The sequence below is a fragment of the Urocitellus parryii genome, chromosome 13 (genome assembly GCF_045843805.1).
Source record: "Urocitellus parryii isolate mUroPar1 chromosome 13, mUroPar1.hap1, whole genome shotgun sequence".
Taxonomy (NCBI): Eukaryota; Metazoa; Chordata; class Mammalia; order Rodentia; family Sciuridae; genus Urocitellus; species Urocitellus parryii.
The window spans coordinates 64,655,988-64,678,007 of NC_135543.1; the positions used below are offsets into that span (position 1 = coordinate 64,655,988).

Below are 22,020 nucleotides of genomic sequence, written 5' to 3' on the forward strand. Positions count from 1 at the left end.
GAGCTGGTCGATTCAACTGCAGCCAGGTGGAAAATGAGAAACTGAGGAGGGGCTGGGCCTATTGTCAGAGGCACAAAGAAAGAGTCTTACCCAGCTGCTATGAAAGCGCCCAGGATGATGGCAAAGACACTGGCCACGATGCCCAACGAGTACTGTTTCCTGTGGAAAATGAATAAGCAGGAGAGGAGGGGGCGGGGTAAATGTGGATTCTGTTTTTGAAACAAACTGAACCGAGGTATTAGCCGATTTACCCCCCAAATCTGACAATGCTTCATGTAGAAAAAGTTCTAAAGTGTTTATAATTCAGACCAAAATTATTTCTTAGACCGTTTTCTTAATTTAATTATAAACTGGTATCTCTGGTCACAAGGGCGAGCCTGCTGCTAGGTGCCGTTTGCAGGGACGTGGATGGAGCATTGGAAGGTCAAGATAAAATTCAATACTAAGGCTTAACACACTGAACCATCCACTAAATTTCATCCAGATAACCTTCACAACAAAATTAAAAAGTGCCCTTTTGAATGCCAGCTTGAATATCCTCATGAGAAACTTTTATACCAACGTTATAAAAATGAATTCATTCTGATGTTCTATCACAGTCACTGCATCAGAACTGGTTTCCCTGATATCCCGCCCCCCTGTCCTCCACGGACCACCCTCCTTCTCTATGCCCTCTGCCTCCCCGGACCTCTAACTGTGTGAGGGCGGTCGATTTTCCCTTTATAATTTTCTACCATGAACATGTGTTATTTGTCTAATGTAAAATGAAAAATTTAAGTCAGCCACTTGGAAAGAGGGCTGGATGGCTAGAATCTGCCGCGTAAAAATACTGCAGGGGACAGGGAACACGGGGAGGAGCGGGGGAAAGACAGAAGTCACGCACCCGAGGACGACGGTCTCCAGGAGCAGGGTGAGCGGAATGGTGAACTTCCTGAGCACCGTGAACATGGGCAGGCTGTGGGGAAGAGGGGCGGGCAGGCGTCAGGCTCCCAGGGCCGGCTCTCCTTGTTGCTTTAAACAGGTTTTCCACTTTTCATTAAGCCCATTCATTTGTCAACTTAAATACATCAACCTGAATTCTCCTGTCGACCTTTAATAAATCATGCTGAGTAATAAAAGCAAACAGATGAAAGAATTTCATGCCCCTTTCACATGCAGACTCAACACAGATCCCAAGAAGGTCTCAACTGGCTTCCTTTTCCTTTTCCTTTGGAGAAACGGACAAGCAGATTCCAAAATTCACATGGAAGCTCAAGGGATCCTGGAGGTGGAACAGGAACAAGGCACCTTCCCATTTCAAAACTCCCCACAAGGCTGTGATGACCCAGCCATCAGCACTGCCTTCCAGGCCACACAATCTGCTTCCGACTGGTTTACATACGTTATCAATGAAACAGAATTAAGGGTCAAGAAACAATTCTCTATAACTATGGCCAGCCAATTTCCAATACAGTGGAAATTGTACCAAGATAATACGACAGAAAAGGAAAGAACAGTGCTTTCCGCCAAGGTCTGAAAGGTTGGCTGGGTCAAACACACAGCCACGTGCAAAAGAACGGAATCCGAGTCCTACCTCACACCATACACTAAAAATTACTTCAAAATGCATCAAGGGCCTGAATATAGGAACTAAAACTATAAGACTCTTAGAAGAAAGCATAGCAGATCTTTATGACCTCGGGTCAAGCAAAATCTTCTCAAATACAATAATAAAATCACAAAAGAACACATCAGTAAATTGATAACAGAAAAAATAAAAAAATAGATAAATTGGACCTCATCAAAATCAAAAGCTTTCACAAATGGTTGCTGAAATGACACAGATGTATATGCAGTGGAGGATTATTCAGTCTTCAAAAGGAATGAAATTCCAATATGTGCTACCACATGGATGAACCTTGGAAATGTCACTCTATGTGAATAAGCACACCAGAAAAGGACAGATATTGTGTGATCCCAACGAAGGACAGCAAATTCAGAGAGACAGAAAGTAGAACAGAGATAACCAGGAGCTAGGGGATGAGGGAAAGAAGGAATTACAGTTTCATCAACAGAGTTTCATCATGGGATGATGAAAACGTTCGGGGAACAGATCGAAGCTGCAACTGCACAACACTGTGAATATACTTAATGTAACTGATCTCTACCCTTAAAATGTGACTTTTGCAGCTCAGGAGGCGGAGGCAGGAGGATTGCGAGTTCAAAGCCAGCCTCAGCAACTTAGCAAGGCTCTAAGCAATTCAGTGAGACCCTGTCTGAAAATAAAAAATAAAAGAGGTCAGGGCATGTGGGCAATGCCTATAATCCCATCAGCTTGGGAGGCTGAGACAGGAGGATCATAAATTCAAAACCAGCCTCAGCAAATTAGTGAGGCCTAAGTAACTCAGTGAGACCCTGTCTCTAAATAAAATACAAAAAAGGGCTGCGGATGTGGCCTGGTGGTTGAGTGGCCCTGAGTTCTATCCCTGGGAAGGAAGGAAGGAGGGAAGGAAGGAAGGAAGGAAGGGAGGGAGGGAGGGAGGGAGGGAGGGAGGGAGGGGTCCTACAGGAAAGGATAGACTTTTGCAAATCATCAGCAACCAGAGACTGGAGCACAGGAAGCTAAGATGTGAGGCAATTAGGGCAAGGTGACTGCTCTGTCCCCAGAAGGAAGCGCGAATCCCCAGAGACCTTCACAGGGGCTGCTCCACCTGGGGGTGAAGGCAGCACCACCGGGGCCTCCTCCGGCCTCCTCCCACCTTCCTCCACCCTCCTGCACAAATGCCCCTCTGTTTCTGTCACCTTTGCAGACTTCTCTTCTCGTCCTTGGGTCTCCCTTCGTGTGTGTTCAACGAGACTACACATGTCACACCACACTTTCTGGTTATCAGATGGCTTTGTCTTTCCCAGCCCTCATTTTCACTTTTTTACAGTGCTTTTTTTGTTTTGTTTTTGTTTTGGTACCAGGATTGAACCCAGGGGCGCTTAACCACTGAGCCACATCCCCAACCCTTTCTTTTTTTTCTTTTTGAGACAGAGTCTCGCTAAATTGCTTAGGGCCTTGCTAAATTGCTGAGACTGGCTTTGAACTCAGCATCCTCCTGCCTCAGCCTCCTGAGCTGCTGGGATTACAGGTGTGCGCCACCGTGCGAGGCTTTTACGTTGGATTTTTTAGCAAAAGTAATCAAGGGATGCTGAAATCAATGCAGTGGGAATGTGAGAAGCAGACGGTCCACAACTGAATGTGTCTGTTGTTTATTCCCCGACCAAACCCGACAAAACGTTCCTGCTTTTATATGAAACCAAAAGTTATACACAACCATATTCACATAAACAAATCTACCCAGATCAATCAGGGCTTCTTTAGCTTGATGTCTACAGAGCTCATGTTCTACACTGAAAATGTAAATATATGAATATAAGCTTTTTAACATTCCCAAAGGGGCTGGGGATGTGGCTCAAGTGGTAGCATGCTCGCCTGGCATGCGCGAGGCACTGGGTTCAATCCTCAGCACCACATAAAAATAAAATAAAGATACTGTGTCCACCTAAAAAAAAAACTAAAAAGTAAATATTAAAATAAAAACATTCCCCAAAAATTGGCCAATTCAACTCAAAACTACAGCTTCCTTTCTAAAATTACTAAGTAGCATTGCCTTCTCTATGTGGCCCAAGGGAACCAGGGCTTCCTGCAAAATCAAACTTAGTTTTGCAACCACTGGAAGAAGATGGGTGAGTCAGCACCCCACCACCCCTCTCCCTCTCCGTACCTTAATTTACTTGTGCCTGATAATCCACTGAGGTGGTTTCCGACGTAGAGGAGAGGCAAAGGGAACAGCTTCAAATAAAATTAGAAAGAGACAGAAAGAAAATTGGTTAGAAATCCAACAGTATGTCTTCCTCTGCATATAAAAATGGTAACACTCATTTTGAGCAGCAGGCAAATCATGTAGGTTCCTTTGTCTGCTCAATGGTGGGTTTTCCAGAATCTAAAATATAGTCAGGGGTTTCTCTGTGTGTTTCTCAGTAGATAGGAGAGCAGTGACATCGTTATCTGGGGTGGGCCAGGGGAGACAAGGTAAAGAAACTGAACTCTTGACCTTGCCCATTTTAACAGAATATTTACCTAAAGGATGTGAACAAGGAACTCTCTTGCAGGGAGACCCAGGTTGGACTGGTGAGTTGAAGATGGCTATCTGTACTTTGTGGTTACAAAGGCCAGAGATAAGGTGTGCCGATTCTATCTGTGCCTGTATTTACTACTCTGGACCAAGGCATAGCCTCCTGTCTCTTACTGAAAGGTCACCAGGTTAGTGACCCTTTCAGGGTGCATGCTGGCCACATTACTTTGGAGTTACTTTATCTGTTTTAAAGGTCTACAGTGATTAAACATCTACTAAGGTCAAACAGGGTAACCTTTGTATTTGAATTGGGTTCACCACGAACTGAGCTCCTAAGCTATTTTCCGACTATCAAGAGAAATACTATATCAAATATAATGGAGAAACCAACAGAATGTAAGACCTAGTCTTGAACCCGGAAAAGAAAGTATCCTTTCATAAGATCCTTTGATAACTCAGCACTTATTAACTGATCTAATAGTCCACAGCTATCAAGGTGAGGCCAACATTGCTTTTTCTGCTAATAGGACCTTAAGCACGCCACTCAGATAAGATATGCTTTGAAAGGTTTTGCAATACTGCCATCTACCAAAAATAGTTATAAAATTTTATGAGCAGATTTGACCAAGAAAGAGAATTTAAGGAAGATGGGATCATGGATCTAGAAAGTTCCCCTTTACTAGTTAAAATTCTGGCTAACAGCCTACAAATTACTCAACAAGAACAAAGCTGGCAGGATCACAACCTAGAGGATCTGGCTATCGAAAAGGACCTGTGAATCTCATTTCCATTTATAATTAGAAATAAAAACAATACTGACTTCTAGGTTCTGGTAACAGTAAGTTAGATTATTTATGCTAAAATTCCTGGCTGAGAACGATTTTTTTTATAATGCTAGATTAAATAATTTAAAATCTTCATAAAAGAGCTGAAAAGACAGAGAGGAACCCCTTGGCCAAAGATAAAAGGAAAAACAGAACCCAGAGACACAAGGTCAGCCAGAGGGCGGCAGAATTCTATCTCCACTGTTGAGCCATGCTGGAATTCTTCCCCTTTCAAAAAACAAAGGTGAAATTTAGACTTCTCCAGATGTTAAAAGAATTACAACAAATCTAGTTTTGTAGCTCTTAATTGGCTTTATTTCAATTTTAGAATTGGGAAGTCATCCAGACCAAAGACGGTTCAGAATGCCGGGCCCCACCGTGGCGCAGGCCCCACGTGGAAGATGGCAGTGAGGCCCAGCGACGGGCCAGTTGGTTACAGCTCAACTGGTTACAGCTCCCAGCTGTCCTATTTGGATGCTCTGAACCTTTGTCCACTTGTAATTGCTTGAGACTCAGCTCCTTATTACAAGAGAGGTTACAGTCCACTTACACACCAAGTTAGTTTATAGGTCACTATATACAAAGAAATATTTAGGCCAAACTTAAAATATATACAGAAGCAGCTTCAGGCCAAACTTAACCCATTTAACACAGACCAATGAAAACCATGGTAATCCACCGGAGCAGATCATCACTAACGTAAATTCACAGGAAGCACTCGATCAGTAAGAAAAAGCAAAGTGTGAGATGCACAAAAAATAGAAAAGGAAGCAGTAAATATATGGATAGATATAAATAGATATTTATTTTTTTAAAAAAGAGGAGATAAAAATATATTAGAAATTCCAAGGTACCTACACTAAAAGAGCAGGAACAGAAAAGTTCTACCCACTTCATATTATTAGACACTTTTATTCACCAGGAAGATTTACCAATTTAAAATTTTAAGCAGCTAGTGATATAGACTCAAAATTTTTAAAAAAATGAAAACAATTCTAAAAACCCTGACAGAAAAGCCAAGAAAAAAGTCAAGCCCACACTCTCACAGGTGACAGTGAGTGCTCTTCTTTTTTTTTCTCATATAAAAATAATTACATTTTTAATAGTTGAAAGCTATTTGACAGAACTTTCTTTTTTTATTCTAATTTGTTATATATGACAGCAGAATACTTACAATTCATATTATATATAGAGAGAGAGCACAGTTTTTCCTATCTCTGGTTGTATATGAAGTAGAGTCATACCATTTGGGTCTTCATACATGCACTTAGGGTAATGATGTCCATATCATCCCACCATATTTTTTATCCCCATGTCCCCTCTCTTCCCCTCAAAATGTGAGCCAGATTCCATACTTTAAAGATGTCAATCCTGCTCAAATTGATTTATAGTTGCAGTGGAATCCCTTCCATCCAGAGGTAGAGCTTACGTCCCTTCTTAAACTTGGGTGTAACTGTTATGACTAATACAGATGACATGTGACCTATGAGAACAGATCATAAAAGGCAATGCAGTTGGGGTCTTGCTTGCCAGAACCGTCACCCTTAAGGCCTGTGGCCTCCAGATAAACATTCTTAACCCCTTGCCCACCATCTTGTAAGGAAGCCCAACTAGCTTACACTGGTGACCATAAGGTGAAACTAGGAGATAACAGTAAGAGAGATTGAATGACCAGCCTCCAGCTGCACTAACCAATTCCTTAATTAATTCAGTTCTAGCCACTGTCTGTCTACAACTATATGGGAGCCCTAAACCAGAACTGCCCAATTGAGCCTTTATGAAACTCTTTAATTACTAGGAGAGATAATACAATGACTATTGTTTGAGTCACTAAGTTATAAAGTCAAAATAAGTGGAAAGTATCTACCAAAAACCCCACTTATTGATGAACTAGTAAAAGCTTTCCCTTTGAGATCAAAGAAGCCCATTGTTACCATTCCTATTAACAAATTCTATATAGTAAAGCAAGTAAAAGAAATAAAAATTAGAAGGTTGAAATAAAACTGTAATTTTTGTTGTTTACATAAAACCCAAAGGAAGCTACAATAAATCATGATTAATATTCCACATTTTTCAATTCCAAAACAGTAGAGAAAAGTTATTATATAGTATGTACCTCTAACTTGCCAAATAACATATTTTTAAAGATGTGTGTGTTTCCTATATCATCTAGAAATGCAAAGGGCCAAGAACAGGACGGGAAGCCTTGTTCTCCTGGATATCAACACTTTCCAAAAGCTACAGTAATTAAGAAAGTGTGATGATGGTGCAGAAAACACAGACAACGGAAAGAGCAAAGGCGGTCCAGAAACAGACCCATTCCCATGTGATCAATGGTGCTGTGATACAAATGACACAACAGAGAGGGCACATTCTTCAATAATCTGTGACAACTGAGTATCCACAGGTGGGGGATGGAACTGGACCTTCACCTCACACCATATGCAAAAACCAGTCCCAAATGCGTTAAAAACCTAACTCTGAAAAACCACATGCCTCTTATCTAAAAAAAAAAAAAAATTTTAAAAAGAACCTTGTGATTCTGATGAGGGTAGGGAAGGATTTCCTAAGTAAGAAAATTAATGATTAATCAAAAAGACTGATAAAACTGAACAGCATTAAAATTAACAACTCCTCTTCATTAAGATGCATGATTAACAAAATAAAAATACAAGGCACAGAGAGGAAAAATGCATCCTAGAGTATCGTACACAACTGAGAGAATTCTCCTCGATATTTTTTGAAACACATACACCAATCAGAAAAAAACAAGCTCAAGAGGAAAATGGACAAAAGTCTTGCAGAGCCCTTTACCAAAGAGGACACTCAGTGGCCACTGAACAATGAAAGGGTGCTCAGCCTCCTCAGAGAACAGGGACACGCAGATTAAATTCCACCAGATCAGCAGAATCTAAAACAATTAGCAAACCAAAGACTGGCAACATCAGGGTGTGAGCTGGTGCCTCTCTGGAAAGCAGTCTGACCCCATCGGCCATATTTAAAGACACCGGGAGGAGCCAGCAATGGCACTCCTTGATGTACACACAGAGAAACTGGTGCATACGTGCCCTTATGACCAGAACCTGCAGTCCCCTCCAAAGTGACAGCACTGAAACAGGGCCATGACGATCAAGGTCATATGGGGGGGCTTCTATCCAATAGGACTGGTGTCCTAATAACAAATGAATAGACAGCAACCGCGGGCACACACACACACAGAGGAAAGGCCACATAAGGCCGAGAGAGAAGGCAGCTCTCTGCAAGCTAAAAAGTGAGACTGAACCAGAAATTAACCCTGCCAGCATCTTCTTCTTGGATTTCCCGGTGAGAAAATACATTTCTGCTGTTTAAGCCACCCAGTCTGTGGCATTTCGTTTTAGTAGCATTAGCTGACTAACACATGTTCACTGAGTTTCGACCCGAAGCATGTTCAGAGAAGTACTTTTTGTTTTTCCTAGCCCCTAAACTGGAAATAGCTCAAATTATCACAAACAATAGAAAAGATAAGTAAATGAAAATAGAAGATACAGCATGGATAAATCTAATCACAATATCAAGTGAAAAAAAGTAAGGTACTAAAAAATATAGAGAGTTTGATTCCCTTTACATAAAGGGCAAAAACAGGTAAAATTAGACTATAGGATTTAGGGAATGTATAAAATTTTACAAAGAAAGCAAGTTACTATGTGCCTGGGGATGTGTCTCAGTGGTAAGCTTTTGCGTGGCATGCTAAAGGCCCTGGCTCCCTCCCTAACAACACACACACACTCACACACACACACACACACACACACACTCACACAGTTATTACTTATAACATTCAGAATAGTGGGTAATTTGCAGTTCCACTTCATGAGCTAAGTAATCATTCTCAAGGGTAATTATTCACTCAATTATCTATTCAAGCATGATGACTTATTCTCTGTGTATAGTACATGTATGAAAACAACTTTTAATTCTGAAAATATTTAAGCTTTATACTGCATCATAGAATAAGTACAAGCAAGCCAACGACACTCTAGTTTCATTCATGCTGGTTAGGCTGATCTATATCCTGTGCCTTAACATTTTATTTTTCTCCTTTTGCAGAAACCCCTGATCACCGCTGTCATAACCATGTGCTATCTGGTGACTAACCCGGTATCAAGGATGCCGGCTTGTCTCAGACCTTAGAGACACAGGAGTAAACTAACCACATGCCATCCAACCTCAAGGGACTGCTATCTGATTATATCTCCTCAAAGCCAAATGCTGTCATCGTCATTTAATGTCACCTGACATATGGAATTAATTGCCTGTGGAACTAAATGCCCACCTAATGTCTGGCACTCTGCAACTGTTCAATTAAAGTGTGTTTATTTCATAATCCCAGAAGAAATGGTGGACCTCATGATTCCAATTCCACATGGAAAAAAAAATCTCCTTTTTTTTTTTTCAACATTTATCCAGCTGTATTCTCCATTCCACTCATAGTTTCTATCAACAGGGTCTACAACTGAGAACAGGGAACAGTAGACTAGAACCAAGGGCCAAGTCCAGCCTCTTGTATGTATAAATAAAGTTTTATTGGGACACCACTGCACCAACTCATTTGCATATCATCTAGAGCTGCCTGCAGTTGCAATAAAAATGATCCAGCCCATAACCAAAACAGTTTGCCAATTCCTGGTTTAGAATTTGGTTGTTTCAGAAGATACATAGTATTAATGTTAGGGGCTAAACACATACTTTAACCGTTACTGCATTACCTAAATGGACAACTGAAGGGTGCATATCTTTATTAAGACCTTTCCACCTGGTCTAAACAGGGTGCATAGAACCAGGCTGCTCTCTCAGGTCAATTTATAATTCTAAATTATTTTCACATCTTCCATTACTGCTTCCATCACCTACCTTTACAGGAATTTTCTTGTCAAAATCAGGGAAATTAATTATGTTATTGAGCTTGGAAACATACAGTATCATGATGGTGGCTGCCATCTAAAGGAAAGAAGAGAAACTTTAGCAAAACTCTTGGAAAGACTGCTTGAGGTACAATGACATTATCAGAAGAAAACATACAAAAAAAAAAAAAAAAAAAAACACAAAAAAAATTCACTCTCCAGGTTCCAGGAAGAATAAGTAAATAAATAACCATTTCACAGAATGCTAAAACTGCTTGTCTTGCTACTAGACAGATTCCACCAGACTACAGCAAAATGTCCCACATGGAGTCAGTCTCTCTCTCTCTCTCTCTCTCTCTCTCTCTCTCTCTCTCTCTCTCACACACACACACACACACACACACACACACACACACACACTCTCAGAGACCCAGGAACAGTGACAATGGAGAAAGGGTATGTTGTCCCTGACACTGACCACAGTTTTGGAGGCCACACATTGATCCTGGACCACATTTCCCATATCTATGCACATGCATCTTCCCCCAATACAGGCCAGTTAAGGGGAGAGAGGGAAAAAAAAAAAATTTAGGAGAGTTACACACTTAAACACTACTTTTTAAAAAAAATCCTATTTTTTCTATAATACAGAAGAAAAACTTAGAACAAATGAACAGGAAAAAAAATTTAATGGGTTTCTTTTTCTCCTCAGGCTAGTTGGCATAGCAAAAATATCTCATTCACATCCTGTAAATATGGAACACATGTAATTGTAAACCTTCCATATTGTTATTTTGAGATAAAAGAAAAAATTTATAAAACTTTTATTATCATTTTTCTATGCAAATTTTAAAACTTATTCCATTTTCTTTATATTAGGTTGCAAAAATTTAAGAAATGCTTCAACATGACTGTAATTCAAAGGTTTTTTTAAAATTTTTTGTTGTTGTAGATGGAAACAATACCTTTATTTTATTTATTTATTTTTAGGTGGACCCAAGGATCGAACCCAGGGCCTCACATGTGCAAGGCAAGCGCTCTGCCACGGAGGCACAACCCCAGCCCCAAAATCTTGATCCTAAGAAGTTTATAAATAATACTTTCATAGATTTGTGTAACTCACACACACACACTCTGAATTATAATTAGACTTCATATTTTTGTTTCACTTCATATTTCTTGAAGAAATTAATAGTTAAATATGCAATTCAGACTTTTTTTTGGTGGTGGTCCTGGAGGTTGAACCAGGGCCCTGAGCTTGCTGAGCACCATCCCAGCCCTTCTTATTTTTCATTTTGAGATGGGATCTTGCTAAATTGCCCCAGCTGGCCTCTAACTTGTAATCCTCCCCAAAAGCTGGGATTACGGGCGTGCACCCTCAGGCCCACACATGTGTTTTTTTTCCCCCAGGTCTAATAGTCTCTTCCCATAACAAGCTACAAATCAGAACGGCATATATACTTGAGCATAAACTAATGGGCTAAAAAACATTGGATTTTTTTTTTAATTTGGGGATTATCCAAGGCTCTACTACATACTCACTGATCTTTTTTTAAAGTGCTTTTTTTCTACAACTTATATTTTAGTCAAATGTTTTTGGCTGTAAGGAAATATATCATTTTCTTATGATAATTTTTATCCCTAAAATTATGCTGCACAGTTACTAATTAGCAAGACGTTTAACTGGAATAATGTTTATTCATATAAGTGACGGGCTTTCCTGATTCACAATCAAAAATTTAATTAACAAATATAATTTCCATAATTTTAAGGATTTTTCCCCCTTTAAATTCAAGCAAAATCAAAACAATCAATCAATCTTTGTTGCCTGTTGTTGCTTCTCTACTGAAAATATGGCCAAAATAGTTACAGGCCACAAAGTCACGTTAATGGGGAATTTTAAAAAGAACCAAACAGACTAGTTTGAAAGCTCATCAAAGGCCATGCTGGCACTTGAGAGGAAAAATCACACACTGGAGGAAGAAAATTGTAAATGTGTTTTGTTTGGCCCATAGTTAATAAAAATTTGAACCCACTGCCAGCATTTGTGAGTTTGGAGATGTGATGTAAAAATTCAAATTCCTTCTTTCTCTTAAAAAACCCCCCAAAGTCTGAGAATAGGTTATGGTGGCCCCACCACATCTCCCCTACCCCCCAACCCCCAAAAGCGACTCCACCTGGTATCCCGTGCCCACTACAGGCTGGACGAGCATTGCCCCTGTCCATCCCGGGCCCCAGACCACTCTCATTTGACACCCACCAGATCTTGGAGGCCTAGAGTCTTCCAGCCCCTGCTTTAGAGTAATCAAATCCAATTATGAACTTAAAATCAGGAGTTGCTTTTCCCACAAATACAATTATTCCTAATTGTAGAATAAATAAAATGATCAATGCATGATATATGCATATACAAAAAATTCTAGTGAATCCCACAAGTTGGTACAATTAATAGACATTAATAATTTATATTTTAAAAAAATTTCCTGCCAGGCATGCAGCTTGGGAGGCTGAGACAGGAGGATCACAAGTGCAAAGCCTGCCTCAGCAACTTAGCAGGGCCCTAGGCGACTTGGGGAGGCCTTAAGCAACTACCAAGACCGTGTTTCAAAATAAAAATAAAAAGGGCTGGGGTGGCTGGGGATGTGGCTCAAGCGGTAGCACCGCTCGCCTGGCATGTGTGCGCGGCCCAGGTTCGATCCTCAGCACCACATACAAACAAAGATGTTGTGTCTGCCAAAAGCTAAAAAAAAAAATAAATATTAAAAAAAAATTCTCTCTCTCTCTCTCTCTCTAAAAAAAAAAGGGGGGGGCTCAGTGGTTATGTCCCCCTGGGTTCAAAAAAAAAGGATTTTCTTTTAAAGTTTCCTACATGACACTGATGCAGGGACCACATATATAAGAACCAATGCTGTAGGGGAAAAAAAGAAAATTTGTGTCAATATTTCATGTAGTCTCACCAATAATCCCATGATCCTTTGGCCTCACACCAGCTATATAAATTGTTAAACTATAATCTTAAGCAAAAGCACTTAAAATATCATCATGTACACCAATGACCTGTTAAGAGGCCGATTTATTTTTTTCACTTACCTGACCAATTCCAAGAACAATTGGTGATGGGAAACTACAAGAAACACAGAATAATAAATCAGTTTAGCATCAGAAAAATGTGAAGACAAAATAGAAAACATAGTGACAAGAATTACTAAAAAAGCTTAGACAATGGAAACAATACCAGATTTACTCACTTTTTTCATTTTTCTTTCATTTATTAACTGATCATTGTTCAACTTGGAAACTTTCTTTTACCCTTGTATGTAAAACAGCCGATATTAATGTTTATGTAGAAAATCTAGAATAGTCTGATGATAAATTATTCAAATTAATAAAAATAACTTTAGAAAGGGCACTGATTACAAGAAGACCTCTACAGAGAGAAGCATTAAGATGATATTTAAAAAAAAAAAAAAACTAAAGATCTAAGTAAAGGCCACAGGTTGGAAACTCAACATCATAGTGAGGTCCGTTACCTACCAACTGGTCTATAGAATCAATGCAACCTCAGTCATAACACCAACAGGAAACTGACAGGTTGATCCTGAAACCGAATAGACAGGCAAACAGCAAAGACAATCTTTTTCCACCTTGAAAAAGAACAAAGTTGTAGGTGTGACTCCACTAGCTGTCAGGATTCATTTATAATAAATGAGATCGTGTGACATTTGGGGGTTGAGCCTGGTCCCTACCTCACTCCATACTTAAAGGGCAGCTCACTACCTGAACTGGCCCATCCACTTTCTCTGGCTCCCAGACATTCTCTCAGAGCACTAAGAAAGCTAAGATCTCCCCAAAACACTTGGTCCTCGATCGGTTCAAAGAGAAAACACACCTGAATCAGGCAGGGTCAGTAAAGAGCAGGGCACCCATCTACCCCATCAGAGAAAATGGAAGGAATGGCTGAACAGAACCACCGTGAGAGTAAAGTGAACTCCAGCAGAAGCCGGTAGTGCCACCAGGATCCACTTCCAGACAGAAGCACTCATTCCTTGGATGGTGAAGAAAGCTCCTGTCAAAAGCACCCCACCCCTCCCACCCCCAAGCGACCTGTGTTCCAACAGCCAGTCTGCTGGGAGTCACCCCAGCTCCAAAGACTAACTTCCCCATCCAAGAAGAGCCATCCAATGGTGAGCCCTGCTGGCTCACATGATCCCTACCCACCAATCAGACTAGCCCTGCTGGCTCACCTGATCCTTACCCACCAATCAGACTAGCCCTGCTGGCTCACCTGATCCTTACCCACCAATCAAAAAGCACCCCATGCCAACTGTCAGACCACCCCTGGCCCTGGCCCTATAAATATGCAGAGCTGTTCCTCAATAAACAGGCATTTTCTCCGATGGCAAGCCTTGATGGTTCTTTCACAGTCTATGCAGGGATCCAAAGCCGGGGCCTCACCCCAATTCCAGACAACCCTGCAGAGCCATCCCAGTGCAGAGCCCTTGAGATCAGGCCTTCCTGTGACTAGGCCACCACCCAGCTTCTCCCTCTGCCTGTGCCTGTGTCCCAGGAACATCCTCCAGGACACTTCCTAGCATCCCAGAGGACAAGCCTGCAGCACAGAGCAAGAGTAGCAGGCGGTAAAACAGTAAAAACAACAAAACTGAGAAGATGGACAAAGAGCCCAGCTAGGACAAAACTCAACCTGGGGATGAGGACACTTCCTAGTCCCCCCAGGCTATAGACTCCTTAGTAAGAATAAGTAAGCAAGAGCACAACCCTGAAACCTAAAACAGCCAAAGGAGATGAAAAGAGGGACTGAGACCTCAGGAATCCAGGTAAGGACCAATCAGCCAGACTGCCACGTGAAGAAACACCTACACAACACCAGGAACCCGACAGCCACTGCTGGAAACGACGGCCAGCTCCCGCAGAGTCACAGTGCACGCCCGGGAAAAAGACACACTCTGCAAAGTTAGCAGGCAGGGGAGACAGGCGGACATGGCCAGCCAGGGCTAATTGCTGGGCCTAGTGAAAAGAACTCAGTAAGAGAGAAGATCATTCAAAGGTAAATGAGAAGTTAGTCTTCTTATCATGAAGGGAAAAATACATATTGAATCTTCGTGTCTAAAAGCACAAGGAATTTCAGAAAATCTGGGAAAGCGTGCTCAACAATCCATACCTCTGATTTCCCCATCAAATATTTTGTGGATGAAATATTTTCAGGAAAAAAAAACGAATCTGCACCAAATATGCACACACTGTTTTCCTTGTCATTATTCCCTAAATGATACAGTATAACAACTATTTACACAGCATGTACATTGTATTAGATATTCTAAGTAATCTGGAGGTGATTTACAGTATACAGGAAGATATGTATAGGTTATATGCAAATACTGCCACATTTTATGTCAGGACCTGAGCATCTGGGAATAAGGTATGCTTGGGAGTCCTGAATCAATCCCCTACAAACACTTAGGGATAAAAATATTTGAAAATCAACAGTTCTGTTTGAATTGAACTGCAATTTCTCATTTCTCCATTGAATGCAGTTAAAGTAAAATTTCACACATGAGCTCTCTCCTGGGGGCCGTGTCCTGAGATCCTTTCCTCTGTCATTTCCTTCCATCATGATATTCTGCCTCATCTCAAGTCCAGAACAATGGAGTCAGCCATTTACAGACTGAGACCTTTAAAACTAGGAGCCCCAAATAAACTAGTTTGTTCTTGGCAAGTCTTTTGGTCACAGCAACAACAATAGCAACAAATGATTAAAATGGAAATTGGTATGGAGAAGTAGGGTAGTTGCTGTGACTCACCTGATCATGTGGTTCAGAGCTTTTGAAGCTTTTTGGAATTTGTGAGAGCAATTTTGAAAAGTTGAGAGATGCAAGCTGGAAAAGTTTTAGATTGTTGTAAGTGGAGTTTAAAAATGGACAATTCTGGTGTAAACTCAAAAGACCAGAGTGTTGATAGGGCTGTGGACAGTAACGACTGAGCTCATGAGATTTCAGAAGAGAAAGATTCTATTGGAAATTGGACTAGGGGTCATTCATGTCATATTCAGGCAAAAAAAAAAATTGTCAACATTTTGCCCATGTCCTGAGACTTTCTGTGAGGCTGAATTTAAAGGTGACAGACTACTTAATCTGGTGGAAGAAATTTCAAGGCAGCACAGCAGTCAGGTAGTGGCCTGGATAGTGTTGGCAGTTTTTAGATAAGTTTACTATGATGATAATTAAGAGCAGAAAGCAGAACAGAAAGACTTGAAAAACTTGCAGTTTATCCAGAAAAGTGAGAGTAAATCTGGGGCTAGGGAAGTTGTGGTTGTTAAAGACATTACAGCCACTAGGGAGATACTAAATACTTTATCCAGAGGTAATAGGAAAAGTGGCTTGAGGGCATCTCAAGAATGGACAAGATCACACACATGTCAGGCTCAGGAGTGTAAAAGTAAAAATTCCATTGAGAAGAGACCATTGGGGAACCTGCTTGCACACAGGCTGCTATCTATAGCCATGGTCCCAGGAGACTTGACTACTTCTTGAGATGGTAGCAGACCTTCGCATCAACCATGTGGTGCTGGTTCTGCAGGATTGCAAGATGCCGAAGTTAGAGATCAGTCCAGGCAAAGTGCAGGGCAGTCAGGGCCCTTCAGGCCGCCCCTGAGCAAGCAATGCTTGAAGAAGTAAGAGGAAGTCAAAGTCACAGTGGAGACCCCCGAGATCAAGAGATGCCCGTAACGTGGCACGTCAGCATGTCTGCTGAGAAAAGCTGAAGGAATGGAGCAGAAACGAGCCAAGAGAGAGGCCATGCAGGCTGCGACCAGCAAAGCCATGGGGCAGAACTACACAAGTCCTTGGGATAGAATATCATGGTGCCAGGTGCCCCAGACACCGGACATGGACGTGTCTGCCTGGGGAGGCGTTGGGTCTTGTTTTGGTTCCATCCTTCCTCTCTGTGCCCTTATTGCTCCCTTATTGGAGTGGAAACTTTTACTCTGTCACATATTGGATATATGTAACTTGCTTTTGATTTTCAGAGGGGCTCATACTGAGAGTTTGCCTTGAGCCTCAAGGAGATTTTGGACTTAGACTTTTAGGTAATGCTGGAACTCTTAAGACTATAGGGATTCTTGGAAATGGATTAAATATATTTTGAATAGTGAGATTGGCATATGCCTTTGGGGGCTAGGACAGAATATTTCAACTTAGGTATGAGGTATCCCCAAAAGCTTCTGTGTGAGGCAATGCAAGAATTGTTCAGAGGCAGAATGGTTGGATTGTGAGTTGTAACCTAATCAATGGACTAATGCATTGATATGGATTAACTGGGTGGTACCTGTCGGCAAGTGGGAACTGAGTAGAGGAGGTAGGTCATGGGGGCGTGCCCTAGGGGGGTCTCTTCTCTCTCTCTCTCTCTCTCTCTCTCTCTCTCTCTCTCTCTCTCTCTCTCTGCTTTCTATTGCTATGTCCTGAGCTGCTTTCCTTCACTATGCCCTTCTGCTGTGACATTCTTCATCACTTTGGGCCCAGAGGTACGGACTTGACCAACCACAGACTAAATCTCTGAAACCATGAGCCAAAATAAACTTTTCTTCCTCTAAAAAAAAAGATGGAAAAGAAAAGAAAATTTCACAGTCCACTTGAGATCCCCGACTGAGATAACCCTTCAAATACAACCCACATGAACAGTGGTGGGCTGACCTCTGATAGGATGTGATCTGAAGTCCACAGGGTGGGCTGTGACGTCCTCCTGCCAAAAATGTTTGCATGGAATGAAATCAAGCCTCCAACTTAACTTTCAAAGGATCAAAGAAAAGTAAGTGGACCGAGACTTCGAAACATAATTCATGTTCCATAATGTGAGATATTTTACCAAACAACCGACCTGATTTTTTTCCAAGACCATATGAAAAATGAGGTGGTGTTGGAGACCTTTTCAGATTAAAATAAACTGAAAAGACATAACTACATGCTTTGCATAAGCCTTTTGTTTCAAGTGGTTTTTAAAAAATCCATGAAAACAAGCTGGGTACAGTGGTGCATGCCTGATATCCCAGCGGCTTGAGAGGCTGAGGCAGGAGTTTCGTAAGTTCAAAACCAGCCTCAGCAATGGCGAGGTGCTTAGTAACTCAGTGAGACCCTGTCTCTAAATATAATACAAAATACGGCCGGGGATGTGTGGCTCAGTGGTCAAGCGCCCCTGAGTTCAATCCCTGGTACCCCCCCCAAAAAAGAAAGCCAAGGAAACATCTGGAGACAAATAGGATGCTTGTAGATGAGGTGTTAGATTATTTTAGGACAGGGTTGTACTTGTGAAAATGGTACAGTGTAGAGCGTCCACGGGTAGGGGAGAGGACAGTACACATCCCCAGGCCTGCAACCTGCCTTCAGTGGTCTCGGGGGAGGGAGTACTTTGCTCTAGGGCCAAGTCCATTGTACTTTGCTTTCTATGTTTCCTTATGCTTGAAACTTCTCATAACAAAAGGAAAAGACCTGGTCATCCTACAAACAGCTAAATAATTAAATAAAAGCTGATTTTTTCCGATTCTTTTTTGGATTAAAGAAAACAATTTAGAAATAAATGAGCAAACAAGTAACATCTGTAACATAGATCTATTCTTATCAAAAGAAATTCAAGGGCTGGGCTACAGGTCAGCAGTATAGTGCTTGCCTAGCATGCAAGAGGACTGGGGTTCCATCACCAGACACCACACACACAGACACACACACACACACACACACACACGCACGCGCGCGCAATCTAAGTGTCCCCGTCTCCATCTCTGTATCTATATGTACATTCATCCATCTAAAAAGACGTCTGAAATTATTGCCTAATATTAATCATAATAAATTTTTAAAATTTCAACTTAATATTTCTTTTAATTTCTTATAAAGATGATAACAGAATGACTTTTTTGTCCTTCAATACAGAGATGGAACCCAGGACCTTCAACATGCTAGGGAAATGCTCTACCACTGAGCTACACTCCCCAGGCCCAGAATGGCTTTCCTTAAAAAAAAAAAAAAAAAAAAAAAAAAGAAGAAGAAAGATATTTCAATATATTTATTCCAGATTGTAGGAATATGGATCATTATTATCTGCCTCTGCTCCATTGGGGTCATGGACACATACCACTGCGTCCAGCTCTCTGGAAGTTCTGAACTGAATTCTTGTAGGAGTGGATGAAGTGGAGGCAGAGTGGACACGAGTCTTTCAAGAGTCTGACTCTGAAAGGCCGGGAGGCCCGAGGCAGGCGTGGGGTCAGGGGGATGGGTGTGCGAGGAGCATGTTCTCAAGCTGGTAGAAGGGGAGCCACCAGCACAGAGGAGAAAGGGAGGAGTGGAGGAGGGGGCTCGACCTTCCCCCCAAGGAAGACAAGGCCACACTTCAGCAGGAAGGAGACGGAGGGGTCTCATCTGCCAGTTTCTGTTTTCTCAATGAAGTGTCAGAGGAGAAGGGAGGAGGGGAGGCGCATGGTGGGTTTCCACATGAATCAGGATGCACAAAAGAGTCATTCTAAGACAAGAAAAGCAATCTGCAGGTCATCAGGACGTCCCATCGAGGGCTGTGGTCACAATCTAAAGTGGAACCCGCCAACACAGATGTGGCTTTCCCCCCAGGACACTCGGAGCCACTCCAGCGTTAAAGGAGGAGGGTAGGTGACAAGGACATCCACGGACAGAGAGAAGGGATGCTCCCTCGCCCCTCCAAGAGCAGTTCCCAGAGGGACCAGAGAAGTGACACCAGGAGAGACAGATAGGGCAAGAAATGAGGCAGGAGGAGGCACAGCAGGGTCAGGAGGGGACACCTGCAGCAGATGACCTGGAGAAGGCAGGGTTCTGGGAGCAGCTGCGGGGAGTGCTGGGGATGAGGCCAGAATGGGTCAGCACCTGGATTCTGAAGTCTGGGGGAGGCTGACCAGGGTCCAGGTAGAGAGCAAGAAGATTCTGGGATGGGTCACCAGAAGGCACTCAGGAGCTACCACAGAGGGGACAAAAGGCAGTGGACAATCCAGTCTCAACAGACCATGAGCCATGGGGAGCCAAGGGGATCCACCTCCAATGGCGGCTCCCCCTCTGGGTGTCAGAGATCCAGCTTCTCCTGGGTGGGCAGAAGTGGGCAGCGTCTCCAGGAAAGAACCAGGTTTTTACCCAATTAAGAGAAAATCAGGTGTTGGTTTTTGCTTTTTAACATAGCCCTGTAAATTCCCACAGCTGGAGACTCCCAGTCAATAACTTTTATAAAAACCTCTCCAAGTGATTCAGGCACCCAAACGGGTTTGGAAGCCACTGGGTTAAAGGGGATCAAAACCCTGCGGTGAATCATGAAGTAAACACAGCAAATACTGAGCAAATATTTGTTAGACTGTGTTTCAGTCAGCTTTCCCACTGCTGTGACTAAAAGGCCTAATAAGAACAATTTTAGAAGAAGAAAAGTGTATCGGGGGGCTTGTGTTTCAGAGGTCTCGGTCCATTGATGGCCAACTCCATTCCTCAGGAGCAGAACATCATGGCGGAAGAGTGTGGAGGAGGAACGTGGCACCTGGAAGCAGAGAGAGCTCTGCTCAACAATTTGACAAAATATATACCCCAAAGGCAAGCCCCCGGGGACCCACCTCCTCCAGCCACCCCCTACCTGCCTACAAGTACCACCCAGGATACCACTCAGATGAATTCATAACCCAACTATCTCACTTCTAAACCTTCTTGCAAGGTCTCACACATGAGTTGCTGGGGGACACGTACCTAACAGACTGAGTACAATTAAGTTCCATGTGTTTTAGTAAGTATCATGAGTGAATTCTCTCATGGCACAGACAATAGCATTAAAAATAGAGGGGAAAAAAAAACACAACTGCAATTATAAATCACCTGCGTGATCCTCAAGAACCTGATACCAAAGAAGCATGAGCATAACCACTGGCCACGGACTCTCAGGTGACCTTGCTTTTTTCCGAGTCCCATCAGGGTCTCATAGTTCACATCCTTCCAAAGCCACTTTTTCCAGCCAGATAAATCTAGCATGACATGAACTAAAACTAATAACTAGGGACACCCATCAGTTCTGTACCCTAATTGGAATCTATCTGCCCAAAATGGGGGGGGGAATCCCCGAAACTACATTCCCACAACTCTGTGAATGAGGGAACTAGCAAAAGGTCCTTCCTTCTGTCCTCCACACAAGATTCTCTCCTCAAATAGCTCGTGCTCGGATCAGATTTCCACCATTTATTGTTGAAACAAATCACCACAGCCTTCCTCCCCTCAAAAACATGTGTCTCGAGCATTTTGAAAGAAGAGAACTATGTTGTTTGAACAGAGCTCTCCCACTGTATAACATATTGCATTACAGAAATGTGAAAAATGTTTACTTACAAAGGTTACAAGGGCTCTCGCCTTCCTGGGGCAAAAACTCTATTTGCTTACTTTTTTGTAGTGCTGGGAATGGAACCTGCTGTCTTAGCGATGCTGGGCAAATGCTCTACCCCTGAGCAAGGGTCCCAGCCCTGGCTCTCAATGTTTTAAAGTGTGAAAAGGCTGCAGCATGAATGCCTCATCACGATTCTTTCTGGTGGAATGTTGTCCTGCATCTTCAAAGCATTGACCAGGGTTTACAGGCCCCTCCTTCCAATAAGAGGACTGTGTTTCTAGAAGCACTAACCCCTTGGCCAGTCAGCACCCACTCAGGCCAGGACACAGGTGGGGACTTATTCCCAGCCTTCCTTTGACCTAAGTCCTGACCACTCTCAATGAAGCCTGTCAACAACATTCTCTTGTTTCAATCTTGTAGATGTGGAGATTTCTTTTATCCTTCCTTAGCTTGCACTCTGTGTGTGAAATGATCTAGGTTTAGGTTGTTTCAATTTCCTTGAGGCAGGGTTGGTGTTTTCTGTGGACACCAGGGAGCAACCTGCAGCACACAGCCTGTTGGGATGTGGATCTGAAATGTTCCCCAGAAGCTAAGGCCCAGTCCCCAGTGCAGCAGTGGTCAGAGGTGGGGCCTTTGAGAGGTGCCTGGTGGGTCAGGAGGGCTCTGAGCCCATCCGTGGACCCATCCATTCACAGGGTCAGATGCAATGGGTTTGGGGAAAGGCTCTGTCATAAAGGAAACTCTCTGCTTCCTGGTCAGCATGAGGTGGGCAGCTTTGTCCACAACAGGCTCCTCACCATGATGCTCTGCTCATCACAGGCCCAGAAACAATGG

The 22,020-nt window shown here is 42.4% G+C and overlaps 1 protein-coding gene across 4 annotated transcripts in view; it reads right to left on the reverse strand.

The window, feature by feature from the left end:
* The window catches only part of Slc35d2 (solute carrier family 35 member D2), a 51,425-nt gene that overhangs the window by 27,502 nt on the left and 1,903 nt on the right, over positions 1–22,020 (reverse strand). For 3 of the 4 annotated variants that reach the window (XM_077792238.1, XM_077792237.1, XM_077792239.1), the window contains exons 2-6: positions 12,898–12,931; positions 9,818–9,904; positions 3,750–3,817; positions 884–955; positions 91–159 (exon numbers count right to left, since the gene is read on the reverse strand). In XM_077792238.1, the coding sequence (XP_077648364.1) occupies positions 91–159; positions 884–955; positions 3,750–3,817; positions 9,818–9,904; positions 12,898–12,931 (330 nt within the window). Of the gene's footprint in view, positions 1–90; positions 160–883; positions 956–3,749; positions 3,818–9,817; positions 9,905–12,897; positions 12,932–13,055; positions 13,104–22,020 lie in introns of those variants that run through there. The other variant, XM_077792240.1, reaches the window with a different exon arrangement.